Here is a 26,473-nt window from a genome sequence, read left to right on the forward strand (position 1 = left end):
ATCAGTGATATAAACACGGGCAGTTTGACCATCTTGGTCAAACAGCTCTCTGCGTAGATGCCTGGGTGAGGGTTAGTACTTAGTACTGTTCAATTCTAATTACAGCCTGACTAGTGTTTGCCCCTTATTGTGTTGACTCTTTCAGGATGATTGTTCAAGTCCCAAGCCAGAACCAAGCACAACAAGTGAAAGTAAGAAACAACCGAGACATTTACTCTACACGATGCATTTCCCACTACCTCAGGTAATGTGACTGCTTTGGCTAATTTAAATTTGATCTATATATGAAATATGTGACATTTGCGCACAAACCTAGCAAAATGGTTGTTAGAACCTAGTACTGCAAATCTATACTGTCAACAAATAATTTATTTCTGAGACCACACTGCTAAAGTATGACAAAACGAGAAAATGGAGGACAATGCATGAACACAAAGTAAATCACCTAGTGAAAAATGAGTAAAATCCAAATTTTTCAAATTTTTCCAATCAGCCTTCTTCAGTGCAGAAAGAGAAAAAAATAGACTAAACTCCATTGGACAATAATGAAAGGCAAAATTAAAAACATCAGTTAAAAGAAAAAAGCACCTTTCTCAAGTCCTGGCGGTAGGGAAAGTCAAGGGTATGCTGTTTCTACCTTTAGTTTGTCCTGTTTTTATGGCACTTGGTATCTACCAAGTGACATACAGCGATCGCAAATTCTGTCGGTCTGTCTGTCCCGGTTTTGCTACTTTATGCACTTCCAGGTAAGCTGGGACGATGAAATTTGGCAGGCGTATCAGGAACCAGACCAGATTAAATTATAAATTGTTGTTTCCCCGATTCGACCATCTGGGGGGGGGGGGGAGTGGGGGACGGTTGAATCGGAGAAATTAGAAAAAATGAGGTAATTTTAACTTACAAACGGGTGATCAGATCTTAATGAAACTTGATGTTTGGAAGGATATCGTGTCTCAGAGCTCTTAAATCCCGACCGGATCTGGTGACATTGGGGGGGGGAAACCTAAAATCTTGGAAAACGCTTAGAGTGGAGGGATCGGGACGAAACTTGGTGGGAAATATAATTACAAGTCCTAGATACGTGATTGATATAACCGGAACGGACCCGCTCTCTGTGGGGTAGTTGGGGGGGGGGAGAGTTGGTTCTGAAAAACTAGAAAAAATTAGGTATTTTTAACTTACGAGCGGATGATCGGATCTCAATGAAAATTGATACATCGGGGGATGACATGGTGTCATTGGGATCTGGTGACATTGGGGGGAGTTTGGGGGGGAACTTAAAATCTTGGAAAACGCTTAGAGTCGAGGGATCGGGATGAAAATTGGTGGGAAAAATAACGAGAAGTCCTAGATACGTGATTAACATAATTGGAACGGATCCGCTCTATTTGGAGGAGTTGAGGGGGGGGGGTTAATTGTTAAAAATTAGAAAAAATGACGTATTTTTAACTTACGAAGGAGTGATCGGATCTTCATGAAACTTCATATTTAGAAGGACCTCGTAACTCAGACCTCTTATTTTAAATCCCAACTGGATCCAGCTTCATTGGGGGGGGGGGAATCATAGAAAACACTTAAAGCGGAGAGATCAGGAAGATACGTGACCGACATAACTGGACCGGTTCCGCTCTCTTTGGTTGAGTTGGGGGGGGGGGGGATAATTCGGAAAAATTAGAAAAAATGAGGTATTTTTAACTTACGAACGGGTGATAAGATCTTAATGAAATTTGATATTTAGAAGGATCTTGTGCTTTAGAGCTCTTATTTTAAACTCCGACCAGATCCTTTGACATTGGGGGGAGTTGGAGTTGGAAACCGGAATTCTTGGAAAACGTGAAAATTGGGGTATCTTTATCTTACGAATAGATGATCGGATCTTAATGTAACTTGATATATAGAAGGATCTTGTGTCTCAGATAATCCATTTCTGACTTGAATTGGATCCAGGGGACATAGGGGTTGGAGAGGAGAAACAGAAATCTTGGACGCTTAGAGTGGAGAGATCGGGATGAAACTTGATGGGGAGAATGATCACAAGTTCCAGATATGTGATTGGCATAATTGGAACGGATCCGTTCTCTTTGGAGGAGCTGGGGTATTAATTTTGGAAAATTAGAAAAATTGAGGTATTTTCAACTTAAGAATGGGTGACTGGATCTTAATGAAATTTGATATTTAGAAGGAACTCATGTCTCAGAGCTCTTATTTCAAATCCCGACCAGATCTGTTGACATTGGGAGGAGTCGAAGGGGGAAATCGGAAATCTTGGAAAACGCTTAGAGTGGAGGAATCGGGAGTAAGTTCGGTGGGTAGAATAAGCAAGTGTCGTAGATACGTGATTGACGTAACCGTACTGGATTCACTCTCTTCGGGGGAGTTAGGGGGTTGGGTTCAGTGCTTTGGCGAGTTCGGTGCTTCTGGACGTGCTAGGACGATGCAAATTGGTAGGTGTGTCAGGGAGCTGCACAAGTTGACTTGATAAAGTCGTTTTCCCTGATTTGACCATCTGGGGGGCTGAAGGGAGAGGAAAAATTAGAAAAAATGAGGTATTTATAACTTACGAGTGGGTGATCAGATCTTAATGAATTTTGATATTTAGAAGGACATCGTGACTCAGAGCTCTTATTTTAAATCCCGACCGGCATTAAGCCTCTGATTTTCCTTTTAAATCAATCTATTGATTCTTAGAATTTTGTTAGAGCTCATACTATATGAGCTCTTGGCTCTTCTGGCCTCGTCACAAGTGGCATATGAGCTCTTAGCTCTTGTTAATCAACCGAATAACGGACTATAACCTGAAAAGAGGAAATAAAGAAGGAAAATGATTACAAGACAGAAAGGAAATTTTTCAAAATACTTATCTTTATTTTCTTTTTTTTACATGACAATTCAGAAGGTGCCTAAAATAAGACCCGGAATATTGGAAATAGGTGCAAAGAGATAGCAACAAGTAATACTGTTTGAGCTGCACAGAAGTTAACATGACCAATTTCAATTTTTCTTGCTTTTAGGATTAATTTGGAGACGCTCGTGTAGTATTAACTCCTATTTTATACGCTCGCAAGAAAAATCTTTGTAACTTACTAAATGAATTAAAGAAAAAACCAAGGAACAAACTAACCAGAGCTGGTCAGATGAAAAATAAAATAAAAGCAAATAAAACTAAACGTACACTCTTTTTTGAGAACCGAAGAAAAAATCTTAAATATTCTTACCCCAAATGCAAAATTATAAATCCCCTTGCCCCTCCCCTATGTAGCCTGTCTAGCGAAAAAGTGTAATTGGATTTGCACCCTTTGGTTGTTCTTGGTAGAGTAGATAGCTCTGCGAAGAATATGTGTGCACTGATGGCAGTAATGATGATGATAGTTGCAAGGAACTAGGAACTGTTCCGGACCTTGACAGCAATTGACCTTGAGTGCCTTGACAGCACTGCACGAATGACCTTGACAAAAGATTTGTTTCTAGTGAAGCAATGACACTGGAAAGAGTACTGGTACGAATGTGAAGGCTGGTTAAAATCCAAATCGCACAACCTTTCTGAAGCTATCTGCAAGACATATAATCTAAGTCCATCCACAAAGGATGGGAATGCTCGACGGAACAGCAGTCTTTCAATGATAGAAATGTACTGCACCCGAAAAGATTCACGGCGTGACCTTTTCAACCTAAACGTTTATGACGCTAAAATCACACAACTTCAATTTTATAGAAATGATTGGTCCATCGTGAAGCCGTCATTGACATTTTTGGCCTGTTCAAACGGGTAATTTGGCAGCTAGTGGGTATAATTATGTTTTAGAAAGCAAAGTTTTACTGATCAAATAATTGCAGTGGCTTTGTCAGTCCCCAGATATTATGGCTGAGCCAATAAATAGCCTGAAGGAACGATTAGCTGCTCAGCTTAGGACATGTTTTTCGATCACTCCTAAGTTTGCTTTAAGGGTCTTCACAATAGCTGGTTTTTCTGCCCAAGCAATTTATGAAAAATTAGCCATATAGACTGAGAGTTGGATCGCCTGTCCATCTCACTTTTGCAGAGAAGTACGGAAAAACTCGCTCAAATCCAATTAATCTATACATCTTTCCCTATTGACATCGCTTTTACCAATGCAAATACTAACTAAATGGATCACTGTAAACTCCAGAGCAAGAAAACAGCTTGTCTACTAATACAAATACAGAAGAGAGAATAATAAGGAGCTATTTTTAGATTTTAATGCTTTTTCAATACTCTCTTTGTGTTGCTGTAATTTTGTTCCTAAATTTTGGTGGGTTCGACCAATGTAATAATTTCCACAACTACATGGTATTTGATACACCCCTCTTAGACGAGTAACTGGGGTTTTATCCTTGCCAGAATGGAGAAGATTCATTATACTTAAATTACTTGTGAAGACAACACATAAATTATTTTTTAAACAAACTTTTTTCAGTTTTGAAGTAATTTTCGGAATGTAAGGTAGGTAAATTGTGTTTGTGGGTTTATTCGAATCGTTTACTGGTGTGGGATTTAAGGCTTTAGAAGAATGTATCTTTAATCTTTGAGCAATAACAGTATTTACGAGAGAAACTGGGTACCCGTTGCCAAAAAGTATGTCTGTAATAAAATTTAATTCTTTTTTAATATAAATTTGTAAATTGCAAATTTTCAAATGTTTCAAAGATTGTAAATATTTCATCTAAAAAACTTAGCTGTGTTGAAGGAAAAGTCCTATAAAAATTCGTTTTCACCGAAACAGGTTCCAGTTGCAAACTTGGTAGCATCTTTAGAATTATCTCCACATATGTAGTGCTCTTGATTCAAACTGAGATATTGTTAGATCTTGTTTGATTAACAGTCTTTACTGTTCATTAAACCTCACTTTACTGTTCATTAACTTCATTAAACCTTCCTAATTCTCCAAATAACGCAATGGAAAAATCATATGACACAAAAAATTTGAACAAACTCAGTAATGATTCCTCAAAAACAATCACGAAAGCCGATAAAAGCAACTCCTTAGTAATTATGAATAAAACTGACTATGGTATTAAAATTCAGTCACATTTGATTCATACAAACACTTATGTTAAATCAAACCATGACCAGACTGATCAATTTGCTCAAATAGTTATAAAAGAATAAAAACTCTTCAAGAAAATGGCAGAATCACTCTTCAGTTGTACAACAAATTTCTCTCTCGTGGTGTTTTTTGCTCAAAGTTTTATGTATTGCCAACATTGCACAAACAAATCATCCCTCTAAGACGTATTGTAACTAGTACAAAATCGCCTGCCTCAAACATTGGAAAATGGTTATGCACTGCATTTAAACCATTGCTTCACTCCCAAAAATCTTATATGTATAAAATTCATTTGATCTTGTAGAGAAATTGAAACAGATAGAAATGTCCGAAAATTCCATATTAAGCAGCTTTGACATAGTTTCCATGTATACTAGTATTGATGTTTCAAAGTCTGAGCAATTATTACAAAATAAACTGGAAAACAATTACCATCTAATCGAAGAGTCAGCTATAGGTCTAGACATTGATGTTCTCATGCATTTGGTTAAATTATGGAACAAATATTCCATGCACTTCCAGTTTCGAGATTCATATTACAAACAGGCAAGGGGCCTTCCTATGGGAGCACCTCTATCAGGCCTACTCGCAAATATTTTCGTCGAGCATCTTGAAAATTGGGCACTGAATTCGTATTTTCTTAATCATGTGTTTTGGACACGCTTCATGGACGACATAATTTCAGTTTGGAATTATGGCGAAAGTGAACCTAAAGGTTTGCTAGAACATTTAAATACTTACGATAGAAATCTGCTATTCACCATAGAGACCGAAACTTATGGGAAAACACCTTTTCTAGATGTATTGATAATACGTAGTGTGAATTAATTTTATTTCACGGTTTACAGAAAGTCTACGCATAATAATAGATACCTTCACTTCAAATCTAACCATCCTCCCCAGGTGAAAAGAGGCGTGGTAATATTTCTTGTGAATAGAGTAGGCCTACTTAATATGTGTTTAGAGCTGTATATTAAAAAAAATTAAATTTTATTGACATACTTTTTGGCAACGGGTAACCAATTTCTGTCATAAATGCTGTTATTGCTCAAAGATTAAAGATACATTCTTCTAAAGCCTTAAATCCCACACCAGTAAACGATTTGAATAAACCCAAAAGCACGATATATCTACCTTATATTTCAAAAATTACTTCAAAACTGAAAAAAGTTTGTTTAAAAAATAATTTACGTGTTTTCTTGATAAGTAATTTAAGTATATTGAATTTTCTCAATTCTGGTAAGGATAAAACCCCAGTTACTCGTCTAAGAGGAGCGTATCAAATACCATGTACTTTTGGAAACTGTTACATTGGTCAAACCCACCAAAATTTAGGAACAAGATTACAGCAACAGAAAGAAAGTATTGAAAAAGCATTAAAATCTAAAAATAGCTCCATATCTTTCGATTCAGCCCTAAGCAATCTTATTTTTGAAAATCCGAACCATTATGTTCTATTTGACGAAACAAATCTAACTAGTACTGACCTAGGAATCAAACAAACTGTCCGCGAGGCAATTGAAATCAAACGAAACTTAAATAATAATACATCCCTAAATAGAGACTTGGGTAAATACGCACTCAACCCTATGTACACGAAATTAATTATAGAAAATAATCTTATTCAAAATAAAACAAAAATAGGAACCAATAAAAACAAGCCCAGTCGCAAAAGAATTACAAGATTAGCTGCAGAGAAGGCAAACATCGCAATAAGAATTCAAACATCGCAAACCAATTTTTAATAAATACAGCTAGTGAAATGAATGAACCTTTTAGCTTGTAAAATGTTAGCTTTTATCACACAGTCTTGGCTGAAATTTCGTTAAGAAGTAATGATGATTAGGCTATTAAAAAAAAAAAATTAACCAAGAACTTTTATTGTAAGTGTATTATTGTTTATTATTTTCTTTGCTGAAGACGGCCCTTAGATATTGGGCAGAAATATTCAAATAGGTTTTGTTCATTCACTGTCTTTGGAAAAAGAGTCCACATTATTCTTTGTTCTGTATTTGTGTTATGGAAGGCAGTATGGTCATTATCTTGTCTACTAAATTATTTTGACATGATTGGATTCCGGATGAGCTCTTCTAGACAAAATGCGGACAATACAAGCAATTTAAGCACTGCTAGCGCACTAGAAAATGTTGTCAATGCATATTAAGGGTGAGCCCCTGTCTTCATGATAAAGAGACGAATTCTAATCCGCTAGGATTTTGGAGTGGCCACTATTCCACTTGTCCCAGAGCTAAGTGTAATTTTATGTGTGCCTGCAAATTTAGTACCCGGTGAGAGTGCAATTATCGTTACTGGGTACCTTATGTGAAATTAGTGCTCAAGAATGACTGCAAAGTCTCTTGAAGTTGAATGCTTTGAATGATACGTTCTAATTTATGTTATATTTGGCGTTTTTACTAATCTGTGTCAGTAAATGTTTACTTTACTCTGATAATCGTGAAGAAACTGAAAAAAACGAAAATATCTGTTTAAAAGTCTATGTTTTAAGTAAAAACACATAGTTTCTGCTTTCAGTTAAAAAAAAGGAAAAAAGAAAGAGGACTTTTTTTTACACATTTTCTATGTTCTGTTTTTTAATTGCCGTTTTTACCGTTTGGTTTTGGCCAAAAAGACAAATGATGCCTACCCCTATTGTGAATTGATTTCAAAATGAATAATGAAAGGTCTTTTGGAATTTATTTTGTTTGTTTATGGACCTAGTCAAATTAGCTTTTAGGCCATTTATTAGGGGTTTAAGGATCTAAGGGGTTTGACCAATAATTAGCCTCATTTTAAATTGACCTTATTCGCTCTCTAATGGTAAATATATACACTGTTCTTTGCAAAATTCTCACACACTTTGTCCCAATATATTGCTTACTTTTTGTTTTGCTGTATACCCCTTGCCGCCTCCATTACCCAAACACGTTTATTTGGGTTGTTATTTTCGTAAAATTGTGTATAGGTAAGGCTGAGTCACCTCTCGACATGTTCTGTAAAATAGAAATGCCACCCTGAGCCATATTGATCTGACAAATATGATCTGGTCAAATAAGGGTCAAATTGATTTTGATACTGCGTACTAATAAAATTGTTTTCTTGGCACTGAGTCGAGGCATTCAAATGTTACTTCAACTTTATCAATGTCAGTTACACCAATCCAGCTTCCCTATTGGTGCTCACCATTAGGTTTATGTCAAATTCAAACTGATAGGCTATTTACTCCTGAACGTATTTTTCCAAGTGTTTGTGCCAAGATCAAATAAGACTGCCACTTACCGATGAAAACATTTTAACCTGTTGATCATGGCACTTCTTCATAAAACTAGCATAGGTGGTCGCCAATAGGTGAACTTTCATATTACTCGTCGACAATAGGCTGGTTTCAAAATTGAATATAAATGTTACTCAATCATAAAATTGCTTTCTTGCCGCTTACTTATGGCACATACTCATAAAATTACTGCAGGTGTTGACCAATATGCTGGAAACTAAATCAAAATGGAATGTCACTTTCTCATCAAATTATTTTCTTTAAGGATGACACAAGTAATCATGATTCTAATCAACGTCATGTTCTTCTTTACGGAGTTGGGAAGGCCCGCGACGAAGCTCGTCATCAAGTAAAGAAGGTGACAAAGGATGTCGCGAAATTATTCCACAAGAAATTCTGTGTCGACGTTACAGAAGGAGGGAAGCCAAGAAAACATTCAAGGAGTGAATTTAATTTTGAACTGGTTGTTCAAAAGTTCCAGCTCCTGTCTTACTTTGATCGACATGTGGTAACTGGACAGGTTTCTGTTTCTGTTCTAGAAATGTTGAGCTCCTTTGCTGCTGGTAAGCCTAAGCTTGTTCTACCTAACTCCAAAATCTAAAAACGAAATTAAAAAAAGAAAAAAAAATTGTCAGTTAAGAATAAACTCATATTTGATAAAACGTTGAGGTGAAAATCACGTTGAAAATGAATAAAACAATAACAAAACTTACTTTATGTTCTTTACCAGGTTTATAAACCCAGCACTTTATAAACCCAGTATCTTACTTTGATCAAAATGCGGTAATGTGTCTGTACTGCTATTTTTTCAATTCTGATTTTATTGGCCTTTGGTAAGTCCTGATTCATTCAAGGGTTTACCTATGGATTTTGAAATGTATTTTTTGAAGGAAAGGGCTGGCACCAAGTCAGATTGTGACTAGTGTGCTTACCAACACAAAAGTGTGTTCTGAGTGTACTTACCAACACAAAAAATTAGTTTAAAAAGTATGAAAAAGTCAGAATTTTGGCAAGCATAAAACTGTATTTTCGGTTTCAAAATGCAAGGGAAAATTATGTTATCACTTCTGACTAGTGCCGTTCTTTCTGTACTTTTTGTCGAAGTGTTTTTCAAGTTGGCGGGAACAATAATGAGAGCTGCTTCTGTGAGATTCTCTGTGAGATCTAAAATCCTCAACGCCAGAACGATTGTGTTTGACGGAATAATCTAACATAATGTAAATTTTCGTCCTTCCTATAAATTTTGAATTTTTTTTTATTGAATATAAGTTCTCTTTTGATTTTTGATGTAAAACTTGAGAATTCGATTCTAAACAGTTTTTTAATGATCGTGATAAAGGGAAAGGCTAACCTAAATTTTTATTATAAATAAATTAGAAGCGGTTGATGCTGATGATGAAAGGATAAAGATCCTTTCATCATCAGCATCAGCTTGCCACCTAGCATCAGCATTAGCATCAGCTGATGGTTGAAAGATTGAGATCCCCAGAGCCTTTTCTGGCTAATAGGGTGTCAGATCGACGTTCCAGGTGCTGGGCCTTGCTGCGGCTGGGATTTAACCTTGAGTCGAAAGGGAGGACCCAGTTCAAAATTATATACTATTGGCTGCTTACGGCATTTGTCTTAGCCCTGTTGAAGAATACGATGTTACCTCTTGTTACAATATGAAATTAATGTATTAATTTAATGTATGAATTAATATTAATTGTTTTAACGAATTATAATTAATAACTTATTTATTAACTACAACATATTATTATTTATTGATTTAATTAAAATATTAATTTAATTTATTGAATTGACTGTAATGATCACACTTAATCCTTTGTTTTAGGTAATTCTAATTATTTGCCTGTTCCTGAGAATGTCTCATTTTTATTCGACCTAATGGAGCTTGGTTTAAATATCTACGGACTACTTGATTTTTGCGTCTCAATTTTGAAAGAACTTCCTGATGTTGATCAACTGCTGAGCATGAGAAATTCACCACTAACGAGGACCTTTATCTGTCACTTAACTCTTTATATAATTGGTGTATTGAGGCGCTTTCACAGCTGTCTCTTATTATTCCAGGTATAATGAAGTTTTGAATTTAGGCAGTTCGGTGTTAAAGGCTCTCTGAACGTATCTCGGGTCACTACCAGCGTTGCCAACGCTTTGAAATAAATTTTGCCAGTTTTCTAGCCAAAATCGTACTGCAAAAGATTCTTTGTGGTTATGATAATTCTACAATTATAACATCCTACGCCAGTTTCCAGTTCATAGACAAAGAAGAATAAAATGATAAATGATTAGCTTTTCCCCTCCTAATTTTCAATCCCTTTCAGAAGTAAATTTTGAGTAATGTTTTCATATGTGATATTTAGTTTCAAATTAGCGAAGATTCTTTTGATGTTGCGTTTATATTTGACAAAAATCTTGTTTTTTTTTTCAATCCTAAGAGGTAACTGGAGGAAACAATTTTTTTTTAAAAAGTATAACTTGACTAGGTGACTACAACAAAACAATACCAAATGTACCATATATTTGGATTGTTCTAAACTGAACGGAAAACATTAAAATCATATCCGTTGGCAACGCTGCTCACTGCAGTAAGATGCTATTTGATGCAGTATTTATGCATAAAATATTTATGCATTGTGAATAAATGATAGTATTTAAAATAATACAATATAATCGTATATAGCTACACCATATTTCGTAAGTGTATCTAACTAGTGACCATTTTGTGATTATAAAAGTAGCGTAATTTATTGTTCATTTTTGAGTGCTACGATAGCTATTCCATTAAACGAATACGAATACGAAGTATATAGTATATTATAGTAATAATGTTATGATAACAACATATTAAAATTAAACAGAAAAAAAAATTATAATTAAGTATGATCGAGATAGTCCAAAAGAAGAAATTGAAAATAAAATTGAAACACCAGATTTTACGTAAAAAAAAAAAAAAAAAAAAAAAAAAAAAAAAAAAAAAAAAAAAAAAAAAAAAAAAAAAAAAAAAAATGGGAACAGAAATATACCGAATAGGTTCGAATTACGTCTGTGAGAAATGTAGTTAAATTTACTTTAATTTTCTACTATAGTAATTACCACTATTGTAGCTGTACACTAATGATAGGGAAAGGCTTTAAAGAATGAAAAAAAAAAAATGACTCGCGAAAACTGCTTTTTGGTTGTGACAATTCATAAAACGTTATTTTTCGCGTTATGTAAAAAGACTTTATAATGTTTTTTTTATCTTATTACTTTCTTTATCTATTGTTGTTTTCTTTTGTATCTAGGAGTCCAAGACAATGTAAAAAGAGTTTTGATGGGGACGCTGTATTTCCTAATTTTTTCTGTTAGCAAGAAAAGAGAAAGGTATTTGGGAAAAACATAAAAATCTTATTAATAAATTAAAAACCAATTAATAGAGGAGAGAAGAGACTGAACGAGTAGTAGAAATTGTTTAGTTTCTTGGGATGGATTGTAAAATATCGCAGTTTTCAAAATGTCACATAACTCTTTTTGAATTACGGCTGTTGATCTGACTTTAGTTTTTAATTTTAGGAATTTTAAAGCCCCTGCTGGGAAATATTAGAGCAATCATTAAACACAGGCTTAATACAGGTCGAACAAGAGCTTTTCTAATTTTCCCTTTTGAGCACAATGATTCTTACTGACAAAATTGAATCTCCCTTGCCAAAAAAAGGAGTGAGTAGAATGGATTATAAGTGAGAAAATAAAAAGATAAAAAATAAATACAAGAAAGATGTATCTGCTTTCTTGTTTGTCCTGTTTGTCCTGCTTGTCCTGTTTGTTTCTTGTTTATCCACCTCGCCATCACCTCGTTAATTTTAGGAACAGACCATACTTGTATTTGAAGTAATTTGTAAGATTGGCAAGCCCATAGTTAATCCAGCAGATTGCACATCTGCAGAGAGATGCATCTTGGCCTACCTCTACGATCTATACACCCCATGTAAGTTTTTAATGGCGAAGAAAAATGACCCACGATTTGAACCATTCAACCATGCCTACCCAAAGATAAAACAGACGATCTGTTCTTCCGTTCTGCCTTCTAATGCAGTGTTTACAGTTGAACCAGAATTTATGAGGGAGTATATATTGAACCCAAAGAAGAAAGTTGACTCGCAGGTATGCCTTTTTTGAATAATTTTTTATATTTTTTGGGCCCATGTAAAAGAATTCATGTGAAAGTCTTCAACGAGCCTCCTACAGCCAACATACCTCGTTTTTGCTTCATTAGTAAATAAGACCTGCTTTAACGGAGGCAGTTTGTATTGAATATGTGAAAGGGGAATAATATATTCAACCATATTCAACCATGCCTACCCAAAGATAAAACAGACGATCTGTTCTCCCGTTCTGCCATCTAGTGCAGTGTTTACAGTTGAACCAGGACTTGTGAGAGAGTATATATTGAACCCAAAGAAGAAAGTTGACTTGCATGTTTTTCCTTTTTTAATAATTTTATTATATTTTTCTGGGCCTATCTAAAAGAATTCATGTGAAAGTCTTCAACGAGCCTCTTACAGCTAACATACCCTCCTTTTTGCTTCATTAGTGAATAAGACCTGCTTTAACGGAGGCAGTTTGTATTGAATATGTGAAAGGGGAATAATATATTCAATCATATTCAACCATGGTTGAAAAACCATTCAACCATTCCTACCCAAAGATAAAACAGACGATCTGTTCTCCCGTTCTGCCATCTAGTGCAGTGTTTACAGTTGAACCAGGATTTGTGAGAGAGTATATATTGAACCCAAAGAAGAAAGTTGACTTGCATGTTTTTCCTTTTTTAATAATTTTATTATATTTTTCTGGGCCTATCTAAAAGAATTCATGTTAAAGTCTTCAACGAGCTTCTTACAGCTAACATACCCTCGTTTTTGCTTCATTAGTAAATAAGACCTGCTTTAACGGAGGCAGTTTGTATTGAGTATGTGAAAGGGGAATAATATATTCAATCATATTCAACCATGGTTGAAAAACCATTCAACCATGCCTACCCAAAGATAAAACAGACGATCTGTTCTCCCGTTCTGCTATCTAGTGCAGTGTTTACAGCTGAACCAGGATTTGTGAGAGAGTATATATTGAACCCAAAGAATAAAGTTGACTTGCATGTTTTTCCTTTTTCTAATAATTTTATTATATTTTTCTGGGCCTATCTAAAAGAATTCATGTGAAAGTCTTCAACGAGCCTCTTACAGCTAACATACCCTCGTTTTTGCTTCATTAGTAAATAAGTAAATAGTAAATAACCTGCTTTAATCATATTCAACCATGGTTGAAAAACCATTCAACCATGCCTTCCCAAAGATAAAACAGACGATCTGTTCTCCCGTTCTGCCATCTAGTGCATTGTTTACAGCTGAACCAGGATTTGTGAGAGAGTATATATTGAACCCAAAGAAGAAAGTTGACTTGCATGTTTTTCCTTTTTTAATAATTTTATTATATTTTTCTGGGCCTATCTAAAAGAATTCATGTGAAAGTCTTCAACGAGCCTGTTACAGCTAACATACCCTCGTTTTTGCTTCATTAGTAAATAAGACCTGCTTTAACGGGGTAGTTTGTATTGAATATAACATTTGTGAAAGGTGAATAATATTGAATTATTGTTGTTTAAGTATATTAAGTGTATAAACAACCTTTATAATAGTCAAGTATGTATGTAGTTTATAAGTATGTATTACTCGCAGATCCAGCAGTGAACACAAAAATTGATTTTATCATCGTAAAAAAAAACATGTTTAGGACGATTATAGGGGAGAAATGATTGCAAGAATCATCAAAATAGAAAAAGTGAAATAAAATCTAGAAAGAAATATTTTGTTTCAAGGTTTACTAAAAACTAGAAAATAAATTCATTTTTCTCGTTTCAAAAAATTGCAATTTTTGGTTGGCAGATTCTTCCCGACCAAAAATATTTCAGCGATTTGTTAAAATTGGAATAAAGCGTTGAAGTTCTGTAAGATGACGTCTCATGAAATGACGTTTCGAAACTACTCAAGGGTATTTTTATTTAATGGCCGCACCATGCTTTTATTCCTAGTTTTTACAAACTTCAGGAATTTGTTTAAACTATGAATAAATTTTTTTTATTCCTATTTTTGATTTATTTTTTTCAAATTTCAGTAATTTGTGGTAGAAAAAAAAAGAAAAATTGTTTTCTGGTTTTGCACATTGAGAGATAAAGATTTTTAATATATTTTTTCCTTTCTTCCTTCTTTTTCAATATTGGAGAAACTTTTTGTGTTTATATTCCTTGATAATAGGGCTGTTCTACTGAATACTGTGTAAATACTATACGATATTTTTTCATATTTTTATTCATAAATATTCATATTTTTTATTATTGCCCCCACACCCTTAAAAAAAATTTTACGCACATGCTTAGGCAAAAATATCACAACCTCCTTTCAGACAATGACGAAATCTACGACGTTTTAGCCCGAGGTGGGCCCTAAGTTAAGTGTCAAGAATGTTAAATTAGACAGTGTTTCATTTAATAAAATAGACTTATTTAAAAAGTATATTTGTTAAAACTTAATATTTTAGTTTAATTTCACATCTAAATTCCAAGTTATTAAAATATAAGTGTTGAAGCGAGAATTAAGTCATTTTAGTAGATATTAAAGGCTATAACGCTGAGGGTTATCCAAACTTGCCCACCCTCGATTCTTTTCTTTGGCTTATTACAAAAGTTTTATTAAGCATAAAGTATATATATATATATATATATATATATATATATATATATATATATATATATATATATATATATATATATATATATATATATATATATATATATATATATATATATATTTATTTATTTATTTATTTATTTATTAATCCAGTAAAATATGAACACTTTGACTATGCTTTTCTGAAGATGAAGTAAGCATTTGTTAAAAAAAATTCATTTTTTTTGTTTTTTTTTCTTGTCACGTTTCTTAGTCTCTACCAGCCATCCTTTTCTTATTACAGGTAACTAAACAGCTGAATGATAGTCATCAACTACGTTACAGTTTCGTATCCTCCGTAGTTTTGGCTGTCTGTCAGACAAGTGACTCTGACCGAATTAATGATCTTGCCCATCTTAGTGCAGAATTAACTGCATGCTGCAATTCTCTTGTTCCTGATTGGCTAACAGTGTTGGAGGCATTATGTAATGTCCAACCTGCCTGTTATGTAGAAATCATGCAGAACATGGATATAAATGATTTGACTATTCATATGAATTTGGGGATATTTTTTGCCATCCTTGTGGCTAGACACTGTTTTGGATTGCAGGTATGTAGGAACTCAAGTACAGGGTTGTCAGTATACACTATTTACATGGATTTATTCTAAATAAAGCTAAAAATATAAAAATGTTTGGCTTTTTCTCATTATTAATTAAAAGAAAAACTATTCGAAAAAGAAGTTTTCTAGAGAGAAGTAAAGACCATTTCAAACTTAAGATCAGAAGAAATAGAAACCTACAATAGTAAACTCAAAACCATCCGAAATTACTATTAAAGAATAAATGAAACCCAAAACGAAGAGAAATTAAATAAACAATCATAGCAAAAAAACATACAGCAAGTACTAATATAAATGAATAAATAAACCTTAAAACGAATAAAGCTAAAGTTGAATATGCAAATCAAACTTAAAATGAATAAAAATACTCTACTATTGAATTATTGATCAAACTCAAAACAAACAAAAGTTAAATAAACAATCATAGCAAACAAACATATAATAGATACTGATAAATGAGTAAATGAATCTTAAAACAAGTAAAGCTTAAACTGAATATGCAAATCCAGCTTGAAACGAACAAAAAGCTCTACAAACAAGAAATTGGGTTTTGACTCCTTCTCTCACTTTAAAAGTCTAAAACCTACTGCAACACTGGTGCTTTACTTAAAGTTACTTGCATTTTGAAGAGTCTTTGAAATTTCAAATAAAATCAAACTGAATTTTTTTATATATAATGCTATTAATTGCTGAAAGATCATCAGTTCAAGAATTTGTTTTACTGTAATTTTATTTTCGTTTTCAATGATGCAATAACTGGACAAGAAAATATTTGTAACATAATTCTTTTTCAGTGAAGTACCAATGACGTAGTAGACTTTTACAGTTAGGAAAGGGGACAGTATCCAAAATCATGTGAATTATCGACTCCGAATTTGGCCCTTTGTTTGCTTGTGATGAAAATTTTTTGGAAATAAATATCTTATCTCTTGTGCATAGTGAAGCTATATTTCTCTTGAACAGTCTTGGAAAAAACCAATAAAATGAAAATGAATATTTGATATATAATGATGTTAATTGCGGAAAGCTCATCAGTCCAAAATTTAATTTTACTGTAGTTTTTATGTTTGTTTTCAATGTTGTAATAATTACAAAAGAAAATATTTGTAATACAATTCATTTTTGGTAAAGTGCCAATATAGCAGTAGGTTTTAGACTTTTACAGTGAGAGAAGGAGTTGAAACCCAATTTCTTATTTTTAGAGATTTTTGTTCGTTTCAAGCTTGATTTGCAAATATTCAATTTAAGTTTCACTCGTTTTAAAATTTATTTACTCACTTAAAATTTGTACCTGCTGTATGTTTGCTTGCTATGATTGTTTATTTAATGTCTGTTTGTTTGGGTTTTATTTATACTTCAATAGCAAAATATTTTTGTTCGTTTTAAGCTTGATTGGCATGTTCATCTTAAGTTTTACTCGTTTTAAGGCTTATTTATTCATGTATATTAGTACTTGTTGTATGCTTTTTGTAATAATTGTTTATTTAGTTTCTGTTCGTTTTGGGTTCCACTTATTCTTTAATAATACTGGTCTTTTTGAGTAGGAGTTATTGTAGGATTCTATTTCTTCTGATGTTATGTTTAATATGGTCCTTACTTTTTTTTTAGAAAAAACTTCTTTTTCGGAAAGTTTTTTTTTAAAGTTAATTTTTGTTCGTTTTTGATTGTCAGTTTCAAATTTTTCAAAATTCCCTGTTTAAAAATAATTTTTATGCCTAAATGGAATATATTGGTTCTTGCCAACAGTTTTGGCAAGAACTAATAAAATCAAACTGAATGTGAGATATAATGCTATTACTTTCTGAAAGCTCACCAGCTTGAATTTAAAGCTTTGAAGATTTTAGGCCCAAGCACTTTTCTTGCTCCGCTTTTGCAAGATTTTGGGGAATTCCTCAAAACTTAGGGAATAGTGAGAGCCACAGGGCCTAGTGGGCCTATTGGTATATCCTGGTCTGGTTTTACTTTAGTTTTCATTTTATTTTCAATGTTGTAATAAGTACAAACGTGAATATTTCTCATATAATTCGTTTTAGTAAAGTGCCGAATACGCATTAGGCCTTATGCTTTTACTGTTAAAGAAACGGGCAATAGCCATATGCTTGTTTGTAGTGAAGAAGTTTTGGAAAGAACTAATAAAACTAAACTGAATTCCTGTGATTCTTGGAAAAGAATTTACGATTTTATAATGTTTTTTTTTTTTTTGTTGTGGGGGCATAAGGGAGGGTAATATATCAGTTCTAAATATTTTTGGAATAAAATATCGTCAATTAGTATTTTTCGGGGGGAGGGGGAGGGTCGGACCATGGAGGGAGGGCCAGCGGTCAGTTTCTGTAATTTGTCATTGATGATATTTTGGGGGAGGGAGGGCTATCGGGCTATGGAATACCATGGCCATTGGCCAAGGAAAACTTCGTCTTGAGTTTTTTGGAGAGGCGGTGGGCCTTGGAGGGCTAGGAATGAGTTGCCATAATTTTTGGAGTAATATGTCATTAAAAGATTTTTTTTTTTTGGGGGGGGGGGGGTCGGCACCTGCAGAAAAGACGAGGGTCAGCTCGCTTAAGCTTTGGAATAGAATATCGTTCATAAGTTTTTTAAGTGTTGGCGGGAGTTTGGCTTATCTGATATTTGAACTATTCTCAAAATCCTCGCAAGAACCTTATATGCACCCTGGAGATAAAATACAACACTTCATCCAGGGCTCTGGGGGTTTGTGTTGACCCTATATTTTTGTTAACCGATCCTTTGACTTATTTTAACAAAATAGTCAAATCCGATTGGATGGATTTAAGGTAAAGAAGGGAGGAGGGTTAGTTGCCCTCCGGTCCCTTTTGATTCTTAAAAAGGGAATCGTAACTTTCGATTTCCAATAGAATGGGCACCCTATGAAGTTATACGATTATTCCTTCCATAAAAACGTTCTATGCCCCCAGGTTCTAGAAGGGGGGGGGGGCTATGTAAACCCCGAAATTTTTCTACAATATGACTTTTAGTCTATTTTGGACAAAATGTCAATCTCAAAAATTTGATCAGCCGCATTTGGGAAAAGACGGTTGGTGGGGAGGGCTAGTTTCCATCAGATTGCTTTTGACTCTCTAAAAGGGAAATGGAACTTTAATTTTCTAGTCACTTGAGTCCCCTCCGAATTTTACCCCTTCCGTAAAAACCTTATGTGCCTCCGGGCATAATTTACAATCCTTTTCCCAGGCTCTGGGGAGGATTATGTTGACTTGGAATTGTGTTGTCTGATTGTTGAACTGTTTTAAAAAATGGTTTTCTCAAAATTCTGATTTAATACGTTTTGGGATAAGAGGGTTTGTGTGAGGGAGTGGGGGTAGATGCCTTCCGTCCTTTTTTACTCTTAAAATGGTAACTAGAACTTTCAATTTCCAATCAAATGAGTCACCTCTTAAGTTTTTACGACTACTCCCTACACATTACCTTGAATGCCCCCGGTGCATAACTTACAACAATTGCCCACTGACCCTTTGGGGTTATGTCAAACCCGGAGATTTTGTTGTTTTATCTTTAAACCATTTTGAACAGAATTGCTGTATAAAAATTTTGACGGGAGTATTTGGGGATAAACTAGCTTGGAGGGGGGCTCGTAGCCCTCTGATCACTTTTGACTATTAAAAAGGCTCTAGAAATTCCAATTTGCAATTGAATGAGCCCCCTCTGAAGTTCATGCTACCATCCATTCCTTAAAAACCTTATATCCCTCGGAGGCATAACTTACAACACTTACCTCTGGGTTCTAGGGAGGGGGCTGTGTAATCCCTGGAGTTTTTGTTATGTGATTTTTGGTCAATTTTGAACAAAATGGCTATATTAATAATTCGACCGGACGCATTTGGGGAAAAGAGGGTTGGTTGGGAGGGGGGGGGGGGTGCTAGTTGCTATCGGATCACTTTTGACTCTTAAAAAGGTAACTAGAAGTTTGAATTCCTAATCATTTGAGTCCCGTTCGAAGTTTATACGACCACCTCTTCCATAAAATCGTATATACCCCCGGAGCAGAAGTTACAACCCTTAGTTCCACCGCTTTCGGGGGGGGATTATGTTGATACCGAAGTTTTTGTTATTTGATTGTTGGTCTAATAAAAAAAAGACTATCTCAAATATATCGGATGCATTTAAGGAAAAGTTGTTGTAGGGGTGGGGGGGGGGGGGCTTTGTAGATGCCATCCTATGACTTTTGACTCTTAAAAGGGTAACTCAATTTCCAATTCAATGAGCAATGAGCTTGCCCTCGGGGCATAACTTAAAACACTTGCCACTGGGCTCTGGGGTGTTATGTCGACCCTGGAGTTTTTGTTATCTCATGTTTGAACTATTTTCAATAACATGCCTATCTCTTCTATAAGAACCATATATACCCCCAGGGAATAACTTACAGCACCTGCCCCCAGGCCTAGGGGAATGGTGTCAACCCCGGAGTTTTTATTAATTGATATTTGAAGTATTTTTAACAAAATGGCTGTCTCAATATTTATTGTCTCAATATGTCTCAATTTTATTGGATGTATTTGGAGAAAAAAGGACAAGGGGGGCTTGTTGCCCTCCTATCAATTTTGGCTCTGAGACAGGGCAGTAGAACTCCCGGTTTCTAATCGAATTAGCTCCATTTGAAGTTTATGCGACGACCTCTTCCATATGAAGTGCCCCTGGGGAAAAATAAAATAAATAAATTATAAAACATCGGAGCCGCATGGTCTTTACTATAGGCAATGCTATAGCGTTGCCTCTGACTATCAATTTGTTTTTCAGTATAGCGTTGCCTCTGACTATCAATTTGTTTTTCAGTATAGCGTTGCCTCTGACTGTCAATTTATTTTTCAGTATGTTTTTAAGAGAGATAAAACATTTTGTTTTACGGGTGGTTTCAGATGCATTTTCTGGGATTTTCTGACCTAAAAAGCCAGTTTTGGCTTTTATGAATAATATAAATTTTAAAATTCCCTTTAGGTTTCTGACGGAATTTAAGTTTTTTTTTTTTTTGAATGGATTGCAAGTGTTACTTCTTTGGGCTTTTGAAAAATTCACTCATCCAAGCTAATGTTCTATAAGATATTTTTTTTTCCTTTTATTACTGAACGCTCTAAAACCAGACTGATTGAGCAGTTTGAGCTAGGCTTTAAGCTAAACATGACGATTTCGAATAATCATATATTCTCCACATATTCTTATATTCACCATAATATCATGGATTCCCCTGTGACTTGGTAACTTACTTAGGTTAAAGATGTTAAATATTCCTCTGTTTTTTTTCATAAACTATGATCTTGTTTTTGCCTTTGGAGCAATACTGAAGAAGATCAAGTCCCGGCTTAGCAATTTTTTAGTACCAGAATCCAATATAGCTGAGAACCAATACTTTCTTCTTTTTTTTTGTATGGACTAACATAATTCATGCATTAGCCTACATATTTTGGTGGTTACTGTAGTTTTGTAAAAATACATTTTTCCCTATCTGCTCAGCGGGGAAACCAACCCGCTTGGGGTTCCTTTGTTTTATTTTGCTCAACTTTTATATTAGAAAATATAACTTGGTTCTTCTTCCAAATTTCTCTAACATCTGCTGTTTACTGGTTTCACAAAATTATAACTAAAAATTGACGTTTTAGTTCGAGTTGCTTAACTTTGTGTCCAAATGTTTGAATTCTTGACCTTTTCTGAACTTGATTCATTTTAGTGCGGAACCTGATATTTTGATGATGATCTTCTAAGACTATTTTGGTCCACGTCATATTTCCAAAGATTATTAATAGTTTGTCGTTAGTTTGCGAATTTGGAATAACTCTTTTTTGCAAATTTATAGCTTTTTCTGCTTTTTTTAATTACCGTTTTTTTTTTTCGTTTGAGAGCTTGAAGTTCAATCGAATTTCCTGCTGTGTATCCTCCTAAATTTGACATAAAATCGTGATAACTACTAATTTGCAAAACTTTTCTTGCGAGTCTCTTTCTTTTTGCAAAATTGCTCTCTTCTTGGATTTTTCGCTCTTATTTGGAGTCCCAACTACAACTACCACTAAGAACTCACCGTAGCACCAATTCGCCTGAGGCCAACACAGCTACACACGCTCCTTCTTCATCCCAATCTGTTGAAGGCCTTCTGCTTTATACCCTCCCAGGAAGTTTCCATTTCCCTTAAATCTTTCTTTATGACATCATCCCATCCTGATCGCGCACGACCTGCTTCCTGTTTTGCCCTAGATGGTTGACCGAAAAGGACAGTTTTGGCAATCTGTCATTCTTCATCTGCAGATCATGCCCTAGCCATCTCAACATGTCTGTCTTTATAGCCCTAAAAAGCGAGATTTAACCACTCTTTTTGGATAACCTACTGTTTGAAATACGGTGAGTTAGCCGGATACCGAGAACAATTCGTAGGCAATTTCTCTGGAAAACATCTACCGAATCTTCATCCGCTTTTCGGAGCGTCCAAGCTTCAGAGCCATATTTGACCACTGTCATCACTGTAGCTTCCAGTTCTCTGCAGACTTGGTCTGCAGACTTATGTTTCAAACTTTTTTTGTAACTGTGAAAAAACACCCTCAGCCTTGGCTATTCTACTTTTAACATCTTCAGTGCTCTCACCGTCTTTGCTAATAATACTACCAAGGTAAGTGAAGCTCAAATTTTGGAACTATTAAGTATTTCTTTTCTTTTTGTAAATTTATCCTCGTAGGGGTCTCCTGCTCGACTTCAAACTCCCAAGCCTGATGAAAATTTGCAGTAACGTTGCAATTTTTCTTTTGCAACTTTGCAGCTGGCTATTTTCTTTTAACAAGTTCAAATTTCGCGTATTTGTATTTGTACAGGAATTCTTGTTACACGTCAAGTTTCCGAGCTTGAAGAAATTTTGTCGCAGATTCCCAAATTTGTAGAAATATTTCATTTTAAATCTAACTGATTCTTTTCTTTTTGCAAATTTGCACTCTTACTCCAGTTTCACGTTGAACCTTCAGGGTTTAGTGAAATATGCAATAATCCTGTAAAAATGTTAATTTTTCTTTGGCAAGTTTGTAACTGCTTTTTCTCATTCTACAAATTTACAAATTTTGAATATTCTTACAGGATTTCCTGCTCCATGTCGGACTCCCAAGCTTGATGAAAATTTGGAATTTTGGACAACTTTGCACTGAAGCTGAACCAGGTGCCCGATTGGCCTGCCACATAATTCTTCGCCTTTTTAAAACGCCAACAACCCCACAGCCTGCTTGTTATTCTTTGGGTAGGTATATTAGGAGTAGGTCTTATGATTTGCGTATGTATTCTTTGGGTAGATATGCAGTTTATTAGAATTAGGGCTTAAACTCTGCATCGTTGAGGAACTAGCGGATAAAAATTCCTTGCTCCTTAATTCTTGCATCAAGAACATCCTTCTAACAGGGCTCTCAGTTCTCAACCAAACATGGTTGTAACTGAGAGCATGGGTCCTAGCTGTCCCATTTGAGTGGCTACAGGTGGTCGAAAGTGGCTACGAACTCCTAAGCAGTCCTTTGGATTTTAAACTCTGACTACTTAGGCCATTCTAAATTTGCCCTTGGAGGTTCATGTTGGCTGACAGAGCCCATTAATCAAGAAATTTTGCTTTAAAAAATATTTGCTTTTTAAGACATGAAAACGGTGTTATACTACTATCACACTGTCGAAAGTATTTGCTTTCTTGTCTTCCTTATTTTCTTTTTTATTCTATTTTTTTCAGGTTAAAATTTGCTGATAGTTTTGCGTTATTTTCCACGCGTGACTGCCAATTTTTATCTCTGTCTATATCTCGACTACGGCAATTGAAAATGCGCTATATTACATTACATCAGTTGTACAGGAAGGTAGAATAATAGAAGAATGTAGGTCAGATTTTTCTTCCATTTTTAGAGACCAGTTGTTTTCACGTAGCAAGGTTTGCGTTAGGTAACCTACATACTAGGACCAGAAACTAGATACTAAAAGGTAGTTACATATAGGTCTGTTAGACTGGGGATCAGTGGACTGCTTCACTTATCTAGGTAGTGTTATTAGTAAAGACGATGGGTGCAGTGGAAATGCTAAAAGTAGAATAGCCAAGGCCCAGGGTGGCTTTTCGCAGTTGGAAAAAGCTTGGAAAACTAGGAAGATAAGTCTGTGAACCAAGATTAGAATATTGGAAGCTACAGTCATGACAGTGGTCAAGTATCGTTCTGAAGCATTGGCGCTCCGAAAGACGGAGGAGGAGTTGCTAGAAGTTATGCAGAGGAATTGTCTACCGATTGTTTTGGGTGCCCGTCTAACTGTCGACATTTAAAAACAGAAAGCCTTGCGAAAAACGTGGTTCAATCCCGCTTTCTAGGGCTATAATGAGAGAAAGGTTGAGAGGACTAGGACACGTTTTGTGGATTAAGAATGACAGATTGCCAAAGATTGTCGTTGTTCCCCAACCATTTATGGTCAAACTAAAGGCTCCTGAATGGGCTGGAAAAATTTTGTAAGGAACTATTTGAGGAACATTGGAACTCTTTAGGAGGTTCTAACTAGGGAGACTTTGAATTCATTGGGATGTTGTTTGATCATGCGTAGCCTTGTTGGCCTCGGGCGGCTTGGTGCTGCAATGAGTTTTTAGTCGTACTAGAAGTAGTTGTAGTTGAAACTTTAAAATTGGCCATCTTAACTGTATAGATAGTCCTTAGTTTTGATGTTATGTATAAATATATACGTAGAAGATCGGGCTGTTTATACAGATACATAGATTTATAGATATAAATGAATAAATAAATGAATAAAGATACTACTTTGAACTATTCGATTATCAAAATGTTCCTGTATTTTCTTGTATCATGCAATATAAAAAATTCCGATTTCCAGCTGTTTCTTCAAGTGGTAAGATGTTAACCAACAGATTTATCAAGAAACTGAAACCTCAGAATTTTTTTAGAATAAGAGAGGGAAAAATAAATTGTACAATCGGTCGGTGTTTCTGAATTTAAGGAGATGTGCTAAACCATCTCAATAACATATGAACATGTATCTCATATATATTTCAATACAAAATTTCATTTAAAACATAAATATTAATAATTTCATATCCATAATATCAGTTACCAGTTTTAATTTGAGGGAAAGTTTGACATAACTGTTTCTAAATAGGTAGTAGTAGAAGTCACACTGTTTAATGTAACAATTTTTATTTTTGCCATTTTCTTTTTTGTCTTTTTTTCCGTGTTTTTTTCCCGTGTTCCATTACAGTGTTTTTGTATTATAGAGAACTATGAATGAACTATTGTTATTTGGTCCATTAGTTGCCAAAGATCCAGTTGAATGACAGCCATGAAAAAGAAAGAAAAATCTTAGCCGAACTCTTTCGTAAGAACCAGAGAAAAGAAGTTTGCCTTCTTGTCGTAAATGCAAAATTATAGGGCCGTTTCTCTCTTCCGCAAAAAAAAAAGTTTCAGGTCGATTTGCAAGCCATGACACAGAATGGGGTAAACTTTCTTATGATGATTGGAAAATAAATGGACTTTTGATGTAAAAAGACTCAAGAGAAATGCTGGCTTCAGGTACCTGTTGTAAAACCTCGCGTGATTGGCTTGGTGTTAATGATTCTCTTTAATTGTATAAAACAAGATTCTTTCTTTTTCAAATCCTAAAAATAATTTTTCTCGCGTAACCTCATTTTGGCTCTTCTCCAAAATTATGAACATATGATACAGCTCATCTCTCTTCATCCCCTTCTTTCTCTCCCTGTCTATGCTACCATTGGTATAGATAATTTTTAGCAGGCCGTGCAGTTATTGTAATAAAAATGAAATCTTCCAATCTTCGTAATGTTATCTTGTATGGATAAATTCTAATGGCACACCCAGAGGTGGTTTTAGGGGGAACAAATTTTGTGCGGGGACAGAAATTTTATGAGCCCGAAATTTTAAATAAAAAATCTAACAGTTATATACATTTTGTATTTTTTTCATTTATTTTTGTTAAGGTGAAGTAGAGGGCAAATTTGGTAAAATTTCGTTAGTAAATTAAAATTTTGGTTGGTAAAGTTTTGTTAATAAATATAAATTTTGTTAAAATTTGACCTGGAAATTTTTGGATACCAAGGGGGGGATGCTAATCAAGATTTCCCCTTGGTCACAAGAGAGGCATGAGCCGCCACTGCGCACACGAGAAGTCTTAGCTCACAAATTATTCTGAAATCATTGCTCTATAATGGTTCTTATTTAACCAAGTGGAAGCTATATTTTATTCGGTAATTACTCGCAAAGAGTCAAAGATCGACAGACAAATACAATGGTCTTCTGTGCCTTCTATTACCTGTCACTTGTCTTTGTTGCTGTGAAACCGGTTTTATGAGATCTAACCTAAGCGTAATTCTTGAGTGTGTTTCGTTTAATTAATAAGTACCTTTTATTTATTTTTTTGTAGTTGGTGCATCGCCACATCCCAATATTGCAGCGGGTAATCAACCTGGAATCAAGCTAACTTGTGATAGGCATTTATTAGCTGCCGCTCATAATTCAATTCGATCCAGTACTGAACCCGTTGTTGCTGTATTGAAGGTAGCATTTCAATGTTTTTTATTTTGTTTGACTGGGTGTCTAAAATACAGTCCAAAATCACTAAAATACTAAATTACTAATATACGACACCACTAAAGTACTAAATCACTAAAATACAGGCCAATAGGAGGATACATTCCGGAAAACACTTTAAGAACAGCGAAAAATATGGGTTTAAAAAAAATGAAATATAGCATTCGAACCGTTATCAATAAATTTAATTTATACCCCTCTTCCCCTCCGGAAAGATAAATAAATACATCATCAACCCA

At 34.7% G+C, this 26,473-nt stretch overlaps 1 protein-coding gene across 2 annotated transcripts in view; it reads left to right on the forward strand.

Annotated features, from left to right (window-relative positions):
• LOC136037021 (mediator of RNA polymerase II transcription subunit 12-like protein) overlaps positions 1-26,473 on the forward strand; it is a 154,741-nt gene that overhangs the window by 78,653 nt on the left and 49,615 nt on the right. For both annotated transcript variants that reach the window (XM_065719438.1, XM_065719439.1), the window contains exons 13-19: positions 146-244; positions 8,603-8,900; positions 10,172-10,410; positions 12,187-12,483; positions 15,349-15,654; positions 22,744-22,900; positions 26,068-26,201. In XM_065719438.1, coding sequence (XP_065575510.1) covers positions 146-244; positions 8,603-8,900; positions 10,172-10,410; positions 12,187-12,483; positions 15,349-15,654; positions 22,744-22,900; positions 26,068-26,201 — 1,530 coding nt within the window. The remainder of the gene's footprint in view (positions 1-145; positions 245-8,602; positions 8,901-10,171; positions 10,411-12,186; positions 12,484-15,348; positions 15,655-22,743; positions 22,901-26,067; positions 26,202-26,473) is intronic.

This window comes from Artemia franciscana, chromosome 16, assembly GCF_032884065.1.
Source record: "Artemia franciscana chromosome 16, ASM3288406v1, whole genome shotgun sequence".
Lineage (NCBI taxonomy): Eukaryota > Metazoa > Arthropoda > Branchiopoda > Anostraca > Artemiidae > Artemia > Artemia franciscana.